The 20,877-nt window shown below is 46.0% G+C and overlaps 1 protein-coding gene across 1 annotated transcript in view; it reads right to left on the reverse strand.

Annotated features, from left to right (window-relative positions):
- BMERB1 (bMERB domain containing 1) overlaps positions 1-20,877 on the reverse strand; it is a 120,251-nt gene that overhangs the window by 54,566 nt on the left and 44,808 nt on the right. The window contains exon 2 of the mRNA XM_043560467.1: positions 2,643-2,766. Within this exon, the coding sequence (XP_043416402.1) occupies positions 2,643-2,766 (124 nt within the window). The remainder of the gene's footprint in view (positions 1-2,642; positions 2,767-20,877) is intronic.

Below are 20,877 nucleotides of genomic sequence, written 5' to 3' on the forward strand. Positions count from 1 at the left end.
CCCCTCCCCCGTTCATGCTCTCTCTCTGTCTCAAAAATAAATAAAACGTTAAAAAAAATTAAAACAAAATAAACATTAATAAAAAGGGAAATTGTTTAAAAAATAAAATGAAACAGAGGAAGAAAGACTTTTAATTTGCACATATACAGTAGTACAGGCGCACCTCCCTTTACTGTGTTTCACTTTATGACGCTTCGCAGATATTGTATTTTTTACAAATTGAAGGTTCAAGACTTAGATGGAGGAAGTCACTGCAGATGTGGTAGAAATAGCAAGAAAACCAGCATTAGCATTGGAGCCCGAAGAAGGGACTGAATTGCGACAGGCTCTTGATGAAACTTGAACCGATAAGGAGCTGCTTCCTATGGAGGAGCCAGGAAAGTGGCTTCTTGAGGTGGAGTCTCCGCCCCATGAAGGCGCAGGTGGTCAAAATGACAACATTCCATCCACTTCATGGATGAAGCAGAGGCAGAGTTTGAGAGGGACTCCAGATGTGAAAGGAGTTCTACTGTGGGGGAGATGCTAGCCAGGAGGAGTACCATGTACCATAGAGAAATTGTTCGCGGAAGGAACAATCCATCGATGCAGCAGACCTCATTGTTGTTGTATTTTATTTATTTTTAATGGGTTTTTTTTATGCTTCTTTTTGAAAAAGAGAAAGAGAGAGAGAGGGAGAGAGTGCAAGCAGGGGAGGGGCAGAGAGAGAGGGAGACAGAGGGTCCCGAGTGGGCTCTGTGCTGACGGCAGAGAGCCTGCAAACTCACGATCGTGAGTCAGATACTTAACCGACTGAGCCACCCAGGCACCCCAATTGTTGTTTTATTTTAAGAAACTGCCAGAGCCACCCCCACTTTCAGCAGCCACCGCCCGATCAGTCAGGAGCCATCAACCTTGAGGCAAGATCCTCTACCAGCAAAAAGCTTACCACTCGCTGAAAGCCCAGACGATGGCTAGCATTTTTTGGCAAAAAAAGTATTTTTTCAAAATAAGGCATGCGCATTTTTTTGGAGACATAACACTATTGCACACTTAATAGACAACAGTATAGTGTAGCCCTAACTTTTGTATGCTCTGGGAAGCCAAAAAATTCATTGTACTCACTTTATAGCCATATTCACTCACACTCACTTTATTGCAGGGGGTCTGGAACTGAATCCACAATACCTCTAAGGTATACCTGTAGAATTTATAGACTGTGGCAATCTCAAACTCTCCTGTTGCCACTGAATTCTCAATCCTTCCATATTTTTTCTCCAGAAGTTTGAGAGATGGCTTTCCCTTTGTCCTGACTCCATCCACGAGGAAGAGCAGCATGGAGATTTCAGCTTTCCCCAGAGCCTGGACTTTGCGGTCTACTCGCTTATGTGGGGTGACTATACCCATTACTCAAATCCAGTAATGGCCGTTCTGTGGGCAAGCCCCGAGAATCTACGTCTAGTTCAGTGGTCTCCCACGTACCTCAAAGACACAGAACTTCCTGCCACTCATCTGTACTTGGGTGCCCCACAGGCACCTCAAACTCATGTCCAGTCCTGGTTACCTCAGTGATTGGAATCACCTGATTTTTGCTGATACTTCTCCCACACAACCAATCCTTCCTCAAGTTCTTCTGAAAAACAAAACCCCAAAAAACATGACAAGGGAGGGATTGTTTCTCAACACTCATGTACTCATGTTGAGTACTCATGTACTCGACACTCATGTATTCCCAGATCAAAAGGAAGAGGTTTCTTATCTGTAGATGGGGGATGTTCTAGAACTTTCCTCGAAGGGCTCCTGTGAGAAGGGATATGGGCTTCTTGTGCATGTGAAGCATTTAGCACAGGGACTGGCCCACACAGAGAGTCGAATAAATGGCAGATGTTACTACAGTGGTCCATCTCATGGTCTGAGAGAGAAGGGCACATGCTGCAGTCCATGCAGAGGTCATATAAGGAGAATATGGGTTTTGAAAGCAGGAAGAGCTGGATCTGAATCCTGATTGCTCTATTTACTAGCTGGGAGGCCCTGAACAGGTTAACTTCTCTGAGCCTCAGTCTTGCTCATCTGCAAGACAGGATAATCCCCTAACTGGCCTCAGTGAAATCACTGAAAGAATGGGTAGAATGCATATCTTCCTCCAGTGGAGACAGGGTCAAATCATGTGACTCTGAGGTTGCCAGTGACCCCAGGAGAGAAGTCTTACCATTTCCCCCCATTTCTCAACTGAGAGAAATGTAGCCCAGAGAGAAGCTGTCCAAGCTCTCCCAGTTTTGTTAGATCTCAGAACTATCTGAACCCAGAGTGTGCGCTCTTAACGACACGGGCACAGGTACCACCTCTGGGTCCCCATCTCTGTCTGTCTGTCTGTCTGTCTCTCTCTCTCATCCCTTTCCTCTTCTCAAAAGGAAAGCTACAAAGAGCTTGGGCTTTGGAGTCAGACTGGCTTGAATTCCATCCCAAATTCAGGTCTTGTTTATAAGGGAAGGCTCTGATAGCCATTTCTCCAGGCAGTACTGAGAATCAAGTAAGACTTTTTAAACGTACATAATGCCTTCATGCCAGCGCCCAGCCCACAGTCATAAAGAGCAAATGTTAGTTTCTCCGGGTGTCCTCCCCTCCACACCCCTTCCTTTCCTCGGCCGCCTCCCCGAGGCACTCACATAAACCTGAGCTCAGACTCCCGTCGGACCAAGACTTCCCGGAGACGCTGAATTTTCGCCATCTCCAGCTCGATCTCCTCCGGCATCATGGTTGTCTCTGCCATGGAGATGATGTCCAGCTGATCTGTGCAGGAGACAGGAATCGTAGGCGTCAAGACCCCAAGGCCACGCCGGTTTTCAAGAATTCCCTTAGGCTAGCCCTTGTCCCCATTCCAGGGGGCAGCCTTGCCCCAGCGTCCTTGACACTCCAGGAGGGTGCACGTGCGTGTTTATGAGCCAGCCCTTTGGAAACTGGGAAAGATGTTTTCCATGTGAACCCTGTTATGAACAAGAGGAGGCTCTGTTGGCTCACCAAACCTGTTCAAGGTTCTATATATGGCCTTGACAGTCCCTGCCTGGTCCCAGCTCCTGAGTCTCTGCTCTCTTTGACTACAGCCATTTATCCCTGTCCCAGCCTCAAGACCATGGCCAATGTTAGGCAGAAAATCATTTTATAATAATTATTTTATAGCAATACTCTGAATTATTATCTTACAAGAACACCAAGTAACGTAAGTCATAGTAATATGAAGTAAGACAAGTTTGTTGTAGAAAATTCAGGTAATAGGTAAGCGAAAAAGAACAAAATAAATTCATCCATGACTTCACTGCCCAGAGAGAACCACTATCCACATTTTGACAGACATTTTTCCTGTTTCATATTTATAATCAGAATTATATTTATGGTAATATACATAAAAGAATATTTTTTTTAATTTTTTTTTCAACGTTTATTTATTTTTGGGACAGAGAGAGCTAGAGCATGAACGGGGGAGGGGCAGAGAGAGAGGGAGACACAGAATCAGAAACAGGCTCCACGCTCCGAGCCATCAGCCCAGAGCCTGACGCGGGGCTCGAACTCCCGGACCGCGAGATCGTGACCTGGCTGAAGTCGGACGCTTAACCGACTGCGCCACCCAGGCGCCCCAAAAGAATATATTTTTAAACTGTGTGTATTACCATATATATGGAAAGACACTACATACATATGCATATATGTATCTATATATGCATGTATATTCATTCACTCGGGCTACAGTAACAAAATACCAGAGGCTGGGGCTTAAGCAATAGACATTAACTTTCTCACAGTGCTGGAGACTAGAAATCCCAGTTCAAGGTCTGGCAGCATCAGTTTCTAGTGAGAACCCTTTTCCAGGCTTGTACGTGGCCACCTTCTCACTGTGTGATCACACAGCCTTTTCTTTGCACACACACAGGCAGAGAGCTCTCTGGTGTCTCTTCTTATAAGGACACTAATCCTGTCAGATCAGGGCCCCAGCCTTATGACTTAATTTAACCCCAGTCAGTTCCTCAAAGGCCTTCTCTCCAAATTAGCCACCCTGGTTATTAGGGCCTCAACATATGAATTCAGGGGGGACATAAAGATTCAGTTCATAACAATATGGATGCATGTGTATACTTATATATGTATATGTAATAGCACATATATTGCTATTAACATTTTGGTGTAAATTCTTCCTATATATATATATATATATATATATGGCAATTTACATGATTATATATAATATATATGTGGTGTGCATACATAGGGTAACACATATGGTTTTTTATGTATTTTCTATGCATAATATTATATATACCCGTACATACATACATTTCACAGCAGCAAAGATAAGAAATAATCTAAATGCCTATCAATGGGTGAATGGATAAAAAAGTATATATATAATGGAATATTATTCAGCCACGATGAAGGAGGATATCCTTTGTTACAGCAGGGATGGGCCTTGAGCACATTACACTAAGTGAGAAAAGTCACAGAGAGAAAGACAAGTACTATATGATGATCACTTGTATGTGGAATCTAAAAAGTCAAACTCGTAGAAAACAGAGTAAAATGGTTGTTACCAGAGGATAAAATTGATGTTGTTTAAGAGTTGTTAAGAGTACAGGGGCACCTGGGTGGCTCAGTCGGTTAAGTGTCTGACTTTGGCTCAGGTCCTGATCTCACAGTTCGTGGGTTCGAGTCCTGCATCGGGCTCTGTGCTGACAGCTCAGAGCCTGGAGCCTGCTTCACATTCTGTGTCTCCCCCTCTCTCTACCCCTCTCCTGCTCATGCTCTGTCTCTTTCTGTCTCTCAGTAATAAATAAACGTTAAAATAAATAAATAAATAAATAAAACATTAAAAAAACTTAAAAAGAGTTGTTAAGGGTTCAAACTTGCAATATATAGGGAATACACATATCTTTCTTTTAAAAAACTGGAAAAATGCTTACTAAAATGTTAATACTCCCACACACTGTTATATACATATGTATCCATCATTATACAGGTCTGGTTTTTGTAATATAAAGTTAGGGTCTCACATTTTATTACCTGTTCTTTTCATTGAACATATCGTGAGCATTTTCGCACATCCTCGGATGTTCTTCCCCAGCAGCAGTGTGAGAGGCTGGGTAGTCTTCTGTTTGTGGCTGTATCATGAATCACTCCACCAACCCCCAGGCACTTGGGTTGTTTTCCATTTTCTCCACCACAAACAGCCCTGTAATGAGCATTCTCTAAGCTCAATCTTTACGTGCACCTAAGAGGTGTCTTTAGGCCACACTGCCAGAGTGAATGGCTAGGTTTTAACGGATACAGATCCTACAGTCTTTCACAGGTACAGCCAAAGATACAGGGGAGGAGATATTCTTGCTTTAGTGAAGCCAATTTCACATGACCTACTTCTGCTTGTCCCGTCTACACCCGGCACCTTGGTTCTGCTGCCTGGTGTTTGCCTTTTTCCTTACCTCCAAGTCAAGGGTTTGGAAAGCTGCTGTCTCTCTACCTGTCTCCCTCCTATGACCTGGACCCCTGGCCCTGCACACTCCTCAGGGGCTGGGGACTGCAGACTTCCCTGAAGTCACCCCCTGCCAGCTTGGATCTCAGAATGTTGCCCACTCGCAGAAGCCCGCACAACTGCTGGGAAACTCCTGATCCTAGGTTCTCCAGGATCAGGGGTAAATTGCCATCCCCTTCAATCATCTACCCCTAATAACATCCATTCCATAAGCCTCCTCTCCACCCATCAGGCCCCCCCATTTTGCTGAGGAATCTGGAAGGAAGGGCAATTACCTTTAGCTGATTCTCACCTTGAAATGAATGGCCTCCCTAACACTCTCTGAGATAATTCGTAATTTGTATGAGATAATGAGGATAAAGGCAAGGGGAAGGACCAAGAAATTAGTCAGGGCAAAGAAACAGTGGCATCACAGCTGTAGGTCTGCTGGAGATCGTCTCCCTCCCTACCTGGCCTGGCTTCTCAGAACAGCATCTGTTTCTCCTTATATTTTCCAAGAACTCCTAGATTTCATAGCATGGACAGTGCATGGTGTTGAGTTGGGGAGGAAGGCAGCACACAGTGGTCTAGATGGATGGCGGGGACATGGGCAGAGGGAGGAAATGTTAAATCAAGGGTATTCACTATCCCCTCCCCCAGCCCTCCAAGCTCAGGAGGTCCTGGAGATCATGCTGCTGTCCTCTGTCCGGCTGAGCTGGTGCTGAAATGCGGGTGGAAGGGGAGCCAGAGAGGAGGAGGGCGTGAGTCTGAGAAAGAGGAGAGAGAGGGAGGGGGAGCAGAAGAGCTGTCTCAGGACTGGGACTTGAGAAGAGAGACAGATGTCTAAGGAGGAATTTTAGGAATTGTCCATGTGACATGCTGAGTCATGATCTCAAGGTCCCTGGAATCAGATTTGGGGTCCTACTGCCCCTGACACCAGACCTAGATGGCTCCCGGGGCTGCAGCAGTGAGGTCCGACTTGAGGAATGAGGGAGAAAGGAAAGGACAGGAGAAAAAAGTTGATATCAATTGTTACTGTGTGCCAGGCTCCAATCAAGCTGGAGGACCAGCTTGGGGGAGCAGGGACTCTGGGCACAGGGTAATAGAGGGTTGTGGGGAGGAGGGGTAGAGGATGTTCTGGAGTCAGGTGGCCAGAGCTTGTGTCCCAGCTCTGCCCCTCACTAGCTACGTGGCCCAGGAGAGTTAGTTAACATCTCGTGACTCAGTTTCCTCATCTGTAATGTGAGGACAATAAGGGACCCCACCACCCAGGGCAGTTGTGAGGATGGAATTAACCAAGGGATGAGAGCCTCCGTGCATGGTGACGATTCCCTTTGTTATTACCACCAGCCCGCTCTGCCGTGCTATCTCTTCTAATCCTCACCATAAGCCAGCAGGATCAAGATGTTCTCTGTTGAACAAACAAGGAAACGAGCCCAGAGCTGAGTAAGGAAGGAGCTGAGCCCTTGTCTGCCTCCAAAACGCTGGTGCTTTGCCCCATCACGGCTGCCCTTTTTGCACACAGGTGCTCTGAGTCCAACTACCACTGTCCATCCACATCTGAGAGTCAAGGGCAGTGTCTTAGTTCCCCATGGCTGCCGTAACAGATCAGCGCAAACTCAGTGGCTTAAAGCAACAGGATATTATTCTTTCTCCGTTCTGAGGCTGGAAGTCCCAGATCAAGGTGTCAGCAAGGCTGTGCTCTCTCCAAAGGCTCTGGGGGAGGGTCCCTCCTTGCCTCTCCCAGATCCTGGCAATCCTTGGCTTGTGGCAGTATTGTTACAACCTCTGCCTCCATTTTCATGTGGCCGTCTTCCCTGTGGCTCTGCGTGTCCTTCTCTGTCCTTTTCTGAAAAGACCCTATTTCCAAATAAGGTCACATTCTGAGGTTCTGGGTGGATATGAATTTGGGAAGAGCACTATTTAGCCCACCAAAGTTAAATAGCTTGCAAGTTCCCCCAATAGGCATGTCAACTTCTCAAAGAGCTTTGGTCACTGCACAAGGAGCCAGCCCTAGCTGGAAGCAGCCCAGGCCCCAGGAAGCAGTCAGGGGGAGGGGCAGAGTTAGAGATCCTTGGTCTGAAGCCAGTCACGGGCTATATGAGCTTGAATAGGCCCTTTACCTCTTAGCTTCTCTTTCTTCCTTTGCAAAATGGGGTTCAATAGCTGCCATGTTCTATGCTGTGGCTGAGACCTCATATGATCTCATTTAATCCCTGTTTTATACCTGATGAATCTGAGGCTCAGAGAAGGAAGTGACTTGGCCAACATCACACAATCAGAATGTTGCAGAGACAGAATGCAAACCCAATGCTCAATCTCTCTCTCTCTAAACCACATTACACAGCCTCTGGGCAAGGGCTAAATGCATCTATGGATGGGACCCAGCAGATATAAGTATCTTCATTTCTCAGATCATGGTTCAAATGGGTAATCTGTTTTCCATGGGACAGTTGCTGAAAACAGCAGTACACCCTGGGGCGAAACGTGGGACAAAGACTTAATCACCCACCATGGATTGGCATTTTACCAATTTCCAGGTGCCGAGATGAACATTTAGCATTGACCTGGAACAGAGAATGGGGCTGATACCTGTGTTGAAAAGCCTTGCTCCTGGAAGCTTTCCTTCCCCTGGAGAAACGAGCGAAGCCTAGACCTCACATCAGATAGAAGATAGTTAGAATGCCGACTTGTGGATAGTGCTCTGTGTCAGGCTCTGTGCTAGGCTCATAATAGGCCTCATCTCTTGTAATCTTCACAGCGTCCTGGGTGAGGGGTTAGCAACTATGGCTACAGGCCAAATCCGGGCCCCTGCCTGGCTGTGCAAGTAAAGTTTTATCAGAACACTGGTCATGCTCATTGAGGCATTATTTATGGCTGTTTTCACACTACCACAGCAGAACTTTGTAGTTGCAACAAAGACTGCATGGTCCATAAAACCTCAAATATTTACTGTCTGGCCCTTTACAGAAAAAGTTGCCTGCCCTAGATGGTAGATGTTATAATTTCCCCAGTTTAAGATTTACTTATTTATTCTTGAGAGAGAGAGAGAGAGAGACGAGTGGAAGAGGGGCAGAGAGAGAGAGAGGGGGAGAGAGAGAGAATCCCAAGCAGATTCCACGCTGTCAGCACAGAGCCCAATGCGGGGCTCGAACCCATGGACCATGAGATCATGACCTGAGCCGAAGTTAGAGGCTCACCTGACTGAGCCACACAGGTGCCCCCAAAATTGAGCATATTCTATTGCACTGGGTACGTGGGAAATATCTGTTCTCAAGCATTAGCAGACATGGTGATTATCCGGGCAGCTTGTTAAAAAGGCAGAGTCTCTGTTTCTACCCCAAGTGGCTAGGATAACACCAGGTTACTTCAAGCTATACTACAAAGCTATAACCATCAAGACAGTATGGTACTAGCACATAAACAGACACATAGATCAGTGGAACAGAAAACCCAGAAATGGACCCACAACTATATGGTCAACTCATCTTCAACAAAGCAGGAAAGAATACCCAGTGGAAAAAAAGACAGTCTCTTAAACAAACGGCACTGGGAGAACTGGACAGCAGAAGAATGAACCTGGACCACTTTCCTACACCATACACAAAAATAAATTCAAAATGGATGAAAGACCTAAATGTGAGACCAGAAACCATCAAAATCCTAGAGGAGAACACAGGCAGCAACATCTTTGACCTTGGCTGGAGCAACTTCTTACTAGACACATCTCTGGAGGCAGACAAAAGCAAACATGAACGACTGGGACTTCAAGATAAAAAGCTTCTGCACAGTGAAGGAAACAATTAACAAAACTAAAATGCAGCCTAGGGAATGGGAGAGGATATTTGCAAATGATATATCTGATAAAGGGTTAATATCCAAAATCCATAAGGAACTTATCAAACTCAACACCCAAAAAACAAATAATCCAATGAAGAAATGGACAAAAGACATGAATAGACGCTTCTCCAAAGAAGACAACCAGATGGCTAATAGACATATGAAAAGATGCTCAACATTACTCATCATCAGGGAAATACAAATCAAAACTACAGTGAGATACCACCTCATACCTGTCAGAATGGCTAAAATCAACAACACCAGAAACAACAGGTATTGGCGAGGATACAGAGAAAGGGGAACCCTCTTGTACTGTTGGTGGGAATGCAAACTTGTGTAGCCACTATGGAAAAGAGTATGGCGGTTACTTAGAAAGTTAAAAATAGAACTACCTTATGATCCACAATTGCACTACTAGGTATTTACCCAAAGGATACAAAAATACAGACTTGAAGGGGCACATGCACCCCAATGTTTATAGCAGCATTATCAACAATAGCCAAACTTTGGAGAGAGCCCAAATGTCCACTGACTGATGAATGGGTAAAGAAGATGTGTTATACACACACACACACACACACACACACACACACACACACACACTGGAATATTACCCAGCCATTAAAAAGAATGAAATCTTGCCATTTGCAATGACGTGGGTGGAGGTAGAATGTATTAAGCTAAGCGAAATAAGTCAGTCAGAGAAAGACAAACACTATACAATTTCACTCATATGTGGAATTTAAGAAACAAAACAGATGAACATACGGGAAGGGGAAAGAAGAGAGAGGGAAACAAACCGTAAGAGTCTCTTAATAACAGAGAACAAGCTGAGGATTGATGGAGGGAGGTGGGTGGGGGATGGGCTAGATGGGGGATGGCCATTAAGGAGAGCACTTGTGATGAACACAGGGTGTTGTGTGGAAGTGATGAATCACTGCATTCTACTCCTGAAACCAGTATTGCACTGTGTGTGAACTAACTAGAATTTAAATAAAAATTTGAAAAGGAAAAAAAAAAAATGGGTAAGACCAGGTTGAGCCATTGTGTCCGGGGACCTCATGCAGGAGGTCTCTACACCAGACTCTGAGAAATGCTGGTGCCGGTCATGAAGAAATGAACGTCACACATGATCACCTTCTTTGTAGACTGGGCTTCCATGACAGAACTAGCATGATGGAAACTTTCTTGACAACATTTTCCTGCTAGAAGGCAGGCATCCAACAGCTGTTGGATGGGTGTGCCCATGAGGAGGACAAATCCTGGAAAAAGACGGAATAGTGTTTCCGGCTGGCTAGAGAAGATGGCGGTCACAAGGCTGCTGCGTAGAGAGAGCAACGCTCTAAAGCATGGAAGTCCCCAGGGCTCTAACTGCCACTGACGTCACTGAGCTCCCAGGAGCTGAGTCACTTCTGGGGGATGAGGCAGCTAAATCCATCTTTTTATCCCCAAATGCCACCACACCGGGGAAATGCATGCCCTCATTGTAGCACTGCCCCACAAGCAAGCAAGAGCTGAGCACTGGGCATGACTGGGACGTACCAACAGGTCTCATTACATACCTTGAAAATTTAAAGCCGTCCTGGGACAGGGTGGGGGCAGTGGTGATGGTAGGTGAGGGCTGGCAATCTCCTAGAAGCTTGTAATTTAAGTATAGGCAGGAAGGGGTAAAAACCATGCTGGGGAACAGAGAAGTCCTCCCTTTCCAACGATGGGTCCAAGTAGGAATTTAAGCCCAGGGTCTCCCGGACAATCTCTCCTCTTATTTCTGCCTTGTAACTTTCACACACACAGTATATGCCCCCAGAGGTCACTCACGTGGAACATTGCTGGTCAGCGTGGTGCTGTGTCACCACGTACCTAAATGCCTTGGCAGGAAGATACTATCATTATTGCCCTTCCTTTATAGACAAATAAGTGAGGCTCAGAGAGATCAGAAGTGATTGGTCACAATCACTGAACTAGGGAGTCCCAGAGTTGGACTCAGACCCAGATCGTTCTGATTTCAAAGCCCATGCTGTAGATCAAAGGGCTATTGAAGAGCATTTCCCAAACCTCAATCACTGCACAGAATTCACCACAGCCATGTACTACCTGCTGTGGCCTCAGTGTTTGGGTCCCATCCCCCAAATGGACAGGTTGAAATCCTAAACCCTAGTCTGATGGTATTAGGAGATGAGGCCTTTGGGAGGTAATTAGGGTTAGATGAGGTCATGTGAGTGAGGCCCCATGATAGGATTAGTGTCCTTATAAGAAGAGACATCAGATTTGATTTCTCTCTCTCTGCTCTCCCCCATGCAAGGACACAGTTAGAAGATAGCCATCTACAAGCCAGGAAGAGGTTCTCACCAAACATGAGATGTGCCAGTGCCTTGACCTTGGACTCCCAAGCCTCCAGAACCGTGAGAAATCAATGTTTGTTGTTTAAGCCCCCCAGTCTATGGTATTTTGTTACAGCTGCCCGAGCAAAGCCACTCTCTATATAATCATTTCCTCAATAGTTCTTTAGGCTGACTTTTTATTCTTTTATTCAATTAAACTCCTTAAAGGAAATCTCATATCATATCCATACAGAGTAAGTCACTATCACTTAGCATAATTGGGAAGGAGCCATAAAAATAATTCCAATGGAAACAAAGCAATGTTATTAAATTCTGGCTAAATGCTCAGATTGAAGCCGAATTTTTCTTTCTTTCTTTTTTTAAATTTTTTAACGTTTATTTATTTTTGAGAGGCAGAAAGACAGAGCACAAATGGGGGAGGGGCAAAGGGAGAGACACACACACAGAATCTGAAGCAGGCTTCAGGCTCTGAGCTGTCAGCACAGAGCCCGACGTGGGGTCGAACCCACAGATCGTGAGATCATGACCTGAGCCAAAGTCTGGACACTTAACCGACTGAGCCACCCAGGCGCCCCTGAATTTTTCTTTCTTAACAATGTGGATTAGCAAGTTCTAGAAAGCTCGCAAGTGCTAGAGAGGCATTAAAGGCAGACCACCAAATTGAGGCTTGCTTCTTTGGTGATCATGAAGGTTGATAATGGCGGGGGTGGGGGGAGGAGTGATTTTCCCACAATGTAATCCGGTGTTGTTTGATGATAGAAGCATCTGGGTACTATGGAGGGTACCCTTGTCACCCCACCCCACCCCTGGAAAAGCCGTCGTAGAGTGGAATCCCAGCCCTTTGGGTTGGAAGGGCATCGGAGGTCACTTAGTCAAGTTCATATCTGCGTCTGACAGGCTGTCACCTGACTCAACAGGATGCAGTTCTGAGTGTCCCTTGACAAAAAGCAATAGGCCCAAACTCTGGTGTTGTCCCTGGAAAATTAAATGAGAACAGAAGCCTGAAGGAAAATTCTCAACCGTGTATCAAATTTCTCACCCAAAGATGCATCAGCCATTTTGAGTCATTATTTCAACCCAGCTCATATCATAGAGGCAATTACATGAGTGGACCTATTCATTTCAGCCCCAACAAACACTTCTGAGATGCCTATCATCCTTAGAACAACCTCAGAAGGACATGTGAGACAAGGGCCATGGTAGTTGTCTGTGGGGGACTGGGAGGGGTCAGTGTTGGGACGATCACTTCCACCTAATATGTCCATTGTTTGAAATAAAAAAAAAGTTTTTAACATTTATTTTAAAGAGACGGAGACAGAGCACAGGCAGGAGAGGGGCAGAGAGAGAGAGGGAGACGCAGAATCCGAAGCAGGCTCCAGGCTCTGAGCCGTCAGCATAGAGCCCGACGAGGGGATCGAACCCACAAACCATGAGATCATGACCTGATCTGAAGTCGGACACTTAACTGACTGAGCCACCCAGGCGCCACCTCCCCCCTTGTTTGAATTTTTAAATAGACTTCCCATTTGGGAGTGATTGTAGATTTATAGAGAGGTTACAGATACCACGGAGATTTCCCATATACCCTTCACCTACTTCCCACCACTGCTAACATCACCAAGACACTGATGGCGGTGCATTGCTATTAGCTATATTGTTTGAATTTTAGCATGAGCAGATGTTATCTACTCAAGGTAGATTTAAAATAAAGAAACAAAGGGGGCGCCTGGGTAGCTCAGTCAGTTAAGCATCAGACTCTTGGTTTTGGCTCAGATCGTGATCTCGCGGTTCATGGGATCCAGCCCCGCTTTGGGCTCTGCAGTGGCAGCACGGAGCCTCCTTGGGATTCTCTCTCTCTCTCTCTCTCTCTCTCTCTCTCTCTCTCTGACCTTCCCCTGCTCACTCTTGCATGCGCTTTCTCTCAAAATAAGTAAATAAACTTAAAAAATAATAAAGAAACAGGAGCAAAGAAAAAAAACTGGTGGGTGCAGGTGCTGAGGGAGCGAGGCAGCCCCTGAAGAGGGCAAGTGAAGGGGGCAGTTATGGGCATGGGTTTTGGGGTCTCAGGGCTGGCTCCTCTGCTGACCTTGGTCCCACCCATTGATGACTCTGGGCCTCAGTTTCTTCATCTGCAATGTAGGGACAATCATACCCATTTCATAGGTGATGTATGTAAGTGGCAGGCATATAGCAAGTTCTTTCTATAACTCTCTCTGTAATATCTGTTCTTATTACTCCTTTAATAAATATGCATTAAAAACCCACTTGGTGCCAGATACTGCTCTAAGCAACAGGGATGGAACAAGATAGATGAAATCCCTGCTCTTGTCAGGTTGAGCTTCCAGGAAAGGGCTTACATGTCAGGGAAGAAGGTCATTAGCTCACCATCAGCTCACTCCTGATGGCAGATTCCGGTTCAAGTCTCAGATCTACCACAAAGTGTGGGATCTGGACACACCACTTAATCTTCCTAAACTCAGTTTCCTCTTCTGTACAAGGGGCCAGTACCTCCCACCTCACAGAGCTGCTGCTGTGGAGGTGAACTAACATGTCAAGGGCTGGGTGTGGTGCCTGGCATGACAAAGGGTGCTCAATAGCATTCTGACTGTCATCCTGTGTCCTTCCCCTGGAGGAAGCCAGACTAACGCGGGGAAGGAAACAGAATGAGGGTCATCGCATCTGGAGAACAACAGCTTGCATTTGGCCCATTCCTCTGTCCCTCTAGGTAAGACCGTGGTCCTCCCGTTCTGCCTGCCTGGAAGCAGGGTCCAGAAGGTTCCCCCCAGCCCTCTGTCAGGAGCCAGTGCCTTAGCTCAGCACTGGGTGTGCATAGGCACGTCCTCCCACCCAGCAGTCTTAAATACCAGGGAAATATATCTGAGCCCCATTACTGGGCAGAGAATATCCTGATGCATTCCTAGGGCTCCTGGGGACACCCCAGTCTTTTATTGTCATCAATCATTCACGTAGGAAAGAAGCTCATTTCAGCCCCCAAACGTTGCGTTATGGGATGCACCAAGCATCTCCCCCTTCTTGGTATAATGTGAATATAATAGGAAACAGCCGGTTGCTTTTAATGACTCATCATTTCCCAAGAAGACGAAGTAACTGCTTTTAGTTCAAACGCTCCTGGCTGCTCCACCCCCTCCCCAGCCTGCCTTGTGAAGGAGGGTGCCGCCCGGGTCCTGCTGGTAATCATCCCTCCTGGGGCACCGCGTCTCCCCAAATGTCCTCTTTATACTCACGATCACCCAGCAAGGAAGGTTTTGCAGCGGAGGAAACTGACTCGCCTCCAAATCTTGACAATGGTTATTATTCTCTCAAGTGACTTTGGGCACATTTTTTAGCTTCTCTGAGTTTCTAGTTTCTCAGCCACATCTGACTCGTCTGAGATCGCAAGAGTAATTAGGAGACAGCACCCTCAGCCCTGGGGTTAAGAAACAAGCTCCTGAGTCAAGCCAACTTGGGTATAAATCCCGGCTCTGCCCCTTTCTAACTGCTGACCTTGGGCAAATGACTTAACCTTCAGGCTGAAGTAAACCTTAAGGCTTAAAGTAAGCCTCGGTGTCCTTATCTGTAAACTGGGGGTAAAGCAGTAGAATGTGAGAATACTGAAGGCTCATTCTGAAAGCTCGGGGACGGAAGCTAAGGCAAGGGTTTTATCTTACTTTCACTCAGTAGCCTCTAAGCCCTTTGCCTAGACCAGAGTTTCTCACCCTCAGCACTAATGACATCTAGGGCCAGATCATTCTCTGCTGAGGGGGCCGTCTCGTGTGTCATAGGATTATTAACAGTATCCCTGTCTTCTACCCACTAGATGCCCGTAGCACACACCTACCAACCCCAAATGTCTTCAAACATTTGCAACTATCCCCTGGGGGGCAAAATTATCCCAGACCGAGAATCACTGGTTTAGATCCACTTTTTCAGGAGTGCTCCTAGGAGCATCTTACTTCTTGTTTGCTATACAAGGTAACATATTCACAGGTCCCGTGGATTAGGTTGTGAACATCTTGAAGGTGCCATTATTCAGCCTATCACAGTTTACATAATAGAGAAGGCCGAAGAAATCTACCATGGAGGGTCCTAGGATGGGATCATTATCATCCTTGAGGGTAGAAACTCTGGTCTGTAGGGAGGAACCAGCTCAGCGAAGGACGTGGGACAACAGAGCAGTGAGACTGCCCTCTTGCTCACTGGGCATTGTCCACGTCACCCAGCTTAGTGCCAGCAGCCATGGTAGAGCACCGCTTAACTGATAGCATGGCTCAAGTTGGAATGTTGGCTCTGCCCCTTACTGGCTTGTGCCCCAGGACACGTTATTTAAATTCTCTGAGCTTCCTCTTTCTCGCTTGTAAAGTGGGACCAACAATAGTCACTTGCAAGATTTGTTCATCCCGTTTGCACAGTTGGTAAGTAGGTTATGCAACTTTACCCACCCTCAGCATCCATCATTTGTTAAGTTGAGACAATAATAGAAACTATTCATTGGCTATAGTGAGGGTTGAGTCAGAGATTGTAAGTCTAGGCTAGTACATCAAAAAGACCAGGTTAGATCTTGATAAGTGTCAATTATCATTCACCATCATCATCACCATCACCACAAACATCACCATCACCATCAAAAAAGAGAAAGCATCCAACCTTAGAATCCACCACAGCTGGACCTAAGGATGGGAAAGGACACAGGAGATCAGCCCCTTGGGAACCGCTGGCCCCTTTACCTCCCTTCCCAGAACTCTGTTCATTGGGAATACCCCACCTCATACACCATCTCATCTCATGTCTTCTTAAGGATGAGAAGCAACCAAAAGCCACGTATCCCACCTACATCATCCACAAAACAAGCACTAGGCCTGGGCTGGGGGAGTGATATTAAGGTAATGGAAACAATTTCTTTTTTAAAAACAAGTATTCTAGAACATTATCCTTCAAGGAAATCATCTTGGAACACTTTATGATCCTAATAATACTAACATTCCTCAAGCCTTTTAAGACGTTTCTTAGGCCCTTATACCACTATTAAATCCTTTCTGGATTAAGGAGAGGTACTAATAAACAAACTTTTTGATAATTGCTTTCAAATCAGTTTATGAGTCATCGAAGAGAAGTAGTTTAACACATTTAAATTCATGTTTTTATATTCACATGATCTGATTACCCACTTTATTTGCACAATCTGGCTCAGAATGACTTTTGGTAGTTCCAAAAAATCAAACTCCCTCTCCAACGCAAAGGTTTATTACCCTAGTGGATGTTCACAATATCTCAACACAGACTGGGACCACAGGTTCAAAGGAGGATTTTTAGAAAGGTTCTCATCTGAATAATGTGTGTTACCATCAAGGTGGGGCTTTGAAGGTAGATGACACACGAGTTCTGGCAGATTATTTAGCAGTGTGTAATGTCATTTTTCATTACTTGGCATCCTCCCTCCAACACTTCTAAGTGACCTTCAATGAATCATCAAACAGCTCTGTCATATTTCTCCCAGCCCCGAGCAGAAGGGCTTGGGTTAGTTTCTGAGATCCTTTGAGACCATATAAGAGAACGAAACATTCTCGCTAATTCAGTGGGAATTGTTACGGATGTCGAATTAAAACTGTGGAAATCGATAACCCTGTAATAAACAATAGAATGATTGTCCAATTAAAATTGCATAACAACAAATGTTTCTCAGCACTTCTGCAGGTTCATTCTATTATTCCAAGTTCATTTAAAAAAACATCCTCCAGCCCTGCAACCTCAATGATTTCATGAATATAGGCAATTATGAATCTATCCTGAGCCGTGATTCATGCATCTCTACTAAGACGCCCTAACACTTGCAATTTACAAACCAATTCCGAAGTAAGTGAAGGGCGAGGGTCACGCAAGGATGGGTAGGAAACCAGATGGTGCTGCTGAAAACCATGCTTGGTGAGGCTAAAATTATTGGAATCTAGAGGAAAATTAATTGGGACTGTCAAAAGTAATATTTCAGTTTTTAAAAATTGCCTAGCCTAGAAATCATGTGGCTCATTTCATCCCTCACCGGCTGGAAACTTAGGGATAAACTGCTTGGAGAATATTATTTTCATTAAGAAAATTCGAGACAGGGGACTATAGCATGGGAAGAACCATCGTATGAATGGGGGTGATTTGGGTGTGAGTTGAGGAGTCTGAGAGCACCAGCCAAGGGAAGCCAGTGCAAGGATTGCATGTAAGCATGGGTGGGCCAAGGTCAATGTTCACCAACACAGATGGCACGTGGGGAAGCCAGAGGCAAAGCTGGATCACAGGAAATGCTAGATGGGAAGTCCAGCATAAGAAGTAAGACATGCCCCAACAGGAAGATCGACCACAAAGGCAAGAGCTTCAGGATTGGAAATACTCAAGGATTTTTTTTTTAATGTTTATTTATTTTTGAGAGAGAGAGAGACAGAGTGTGAGCAGGGGAGGGACAGAGAGAGAGGGTGACACAGAATCCAAAGCACGCTCCAGACTGTGAGCTGTCAGTGCAGAGCCCGATGTGGGGCTCGAACTCACAAACCGTGAGATCGTGACCTGAGCTGAGGCTGGATGCTTAACCGACTGAGCCACCCAGGCACCCCTCAAGGATTTGTTTTTTAATTAACTAAAGTCTATACTTTATTCAGATTTCCTTAGTTTTTACCTAGTGTCCTTTTTCTATTCCTGATTTCATCCAGGATAACCACATGACATTTAGTGGTCATGTCTCCTTAGGCTCCTCTTGGATGTGACAGTTTTCCTTGTTTTGGAGGATTTTCCTTGACAGTCTGAAGGAGTACTCATCAGGTATTTTGAAGAATGCCCTTCAATTCTGATTTGTCCGATATTTTTCTGATCATTAGACTGGGGTTGTGGGTTTGAAAGAGAAAGACCACCGAAGGAACGGCCATTCTCATCATTTTCTATCAAGGTCACATGTTCTCCAGATGACTCATCAATGCTGACACTGACCTTGAACACCTAGCTGAGCAGTGTTTGTCAGGTTCCTCCCCTGTGAAGTTATTCTCCCCCTCCACCCCACTCCTTCCCATACTGTCTTCTTTGGAAGGAAGTCGCCAAGCGAAGCCCACATTTACAGGGTGGGAAGTTATGTGCACTTCCTCGAGGGCGGACTATGGTACTATTGTCATAATCAGAAGCAAAATATTCCCACATCAGAAGATAAAGAGGGTCACAGGCCCATGGAGCAAAATCCAGAATTTCGTATGTGCCCCAGCTAGGACTGGAGGTGTGGCGAGGGCCAGTTCCCCAGCAATGTTGCAAGACTCACAAAATCTGAGCATTAAGTCCAAGGTCGGAGGCGGGGTGAGGAACCACATGCAAAAATTTAAAAAAAAAAAAAAAAAGGCACAAAAGCAAGACAATGGTTCGGCCAGTTAGTATTGTTTTTCATAGGCCCTGACGTTTTTCATTCTCTCCGGCATCCCTTTTGAATACTCAGGGCTCTGTCCTCTCAGGTGGTCCTTCCTCTGTGGGGCTCCGGGCCAATGACATGGCTTCATACGTCATTTGATGGCAGTGTATTCAACATAACCACCACAAACCAGACCATATTCTAGGAGCCGGCCTACGGAAATGAAATATCCATCCTCACAGGGAAGGTGGACAGTAAGCAAGAAGACAGAAGACATCCTTTACGTTGACGGGATTATGCAGTGAGTAAAATGCAGTTATGAGCTACCAAGTGACGAACGGGGGACTCCTTCGGACAGTGGGGTCACGGAAGCCACTCTGACAAAGTGACATCCGAGCTGCCATTGAATGACCAAGAGGCGCAGGCTTGGGAAGACGGAAGGAAGGATCCCTACGGGCAGATGCAGCTGTAGGTACGGAAGCCCGCAGATGGAAACAAGCTTCATGTTCAAGAACAGAGAGGAGGCCCACGTGGCTGGAGCAAACTGAGAAAGGAGAGCAGTGCTCTGGGATGCAGAGACAGGAAGGGACCAGAGGACGCCAGGCCTGGAGGTCCTGGTGGGTTTGATTCCCAGTGGTTGACCCACAGAAGGCCGTTAAGTGGGGGCAGTGAGATCTGATGGTGGGTTTATTTTTTATTTTTTAATTTATATATTTTGAGAAAGAGACAGAGCGGGTAGGAGAGGGGCGGAGAGAGAGGGAGAGAGAATCCCAAGCAGGCTCCACACCATCCGCATAGAGCCCGACATGGGGCTCGAACCCACGAAACCGTGAGATCCTGCCCCGAGCCGAAACCAAGAGTCGGATGCTTAACTGACTGAGCCACCCAGGCGCCCAGAGATGTAATGGTGTTTTTAAGAGTTGCTGTCTCCTGGGAGAGAGCACACTGTTGAGGGAACAGGCACAATAGACGCTAGACCAGCCTCCTTCTATGGCCTCAGAGGGCTGCTGAGGATTAAATGCATCGTAAAGTGTGCAAAGTGCTTAGCCCAGGGCCTGGTCATAGCAAGCGATCGATAAACGCAATAAAATAAAACAAAGGCAATTCCTGCAAATGCAGTTAGGCAGACGCCTGCTGCTTTTCCCCATTCAGCCACAGCCCACTGGGCAATAACCCATCCTAAGGATGTTTGCTGAGCGTGGGACAGCCTGGGGGCTGCTGGTGCCCATCCTGTTCCCTGGACACGGCTGACTGGCAAGGAGGCACCGTGTTTTGGGGGCACACACACACAAAGTGGGGGCGTGGTCTGAAACACCAGCCCAGGCCCCGGTGAGCCCTGGCGTGTGTCCAGAGGGTTCCCTATGAAGGCTAGCAAAACATGCCATCCCCAGATTTGCCGCTTTGGCCTAACAATTATTTTGAGCTGGAGGCATTTGAGAAAAAACAAAAGCAAACAAACCAGAAACAAAGAAAGCTCTCTGCCCTGCCCCTACCTACCTAAAAGCAGGACATAAATCTATAAAGGTGTCTCCTTCCCCTGGCTATCAGGAAGGGCAGAGGTTAATCACTAGAGACAACGGTAGACCCTTATCAGCACCAGACAAATCTACCAAACAAACGCTGCTAAAAATTAGCCCTTATCTACTGTTCATTTTCCCCACACAGTTAGCTTCCCACAATGTACTGCCTAGAAGCTCAAAGTCCCTTTCCTTTGCCTTGTCACTTCTCTAAAAATTTATGGCTCTTTTGTTAAAATGCTCTATAAGCTCTATACACTTTTTTTTTTAAGTGTATTTATGTATTTATTTAGAGGCAGGGAAGGGCAGGGAGAGAGGGAGAAAGAATTCCAAGCAGGCTCC

The sequence above is a fragment of the Prionailurus bengalensis genome, chromosome E3 (assembly GCF_016509475.1).
Source record: "Prionailurus bengalensis isolate Pbe53 chromosome E3, Fcat_Pben_1.1_paternal_pri, whole genome shotgun sequence".
Classification (NCBI taxonomy): Eukaryota; Metazoa; Chordata; class Mammalia; order Carnivora; family Felidae; genus Prionailurus; species Prionailurus bengalensis.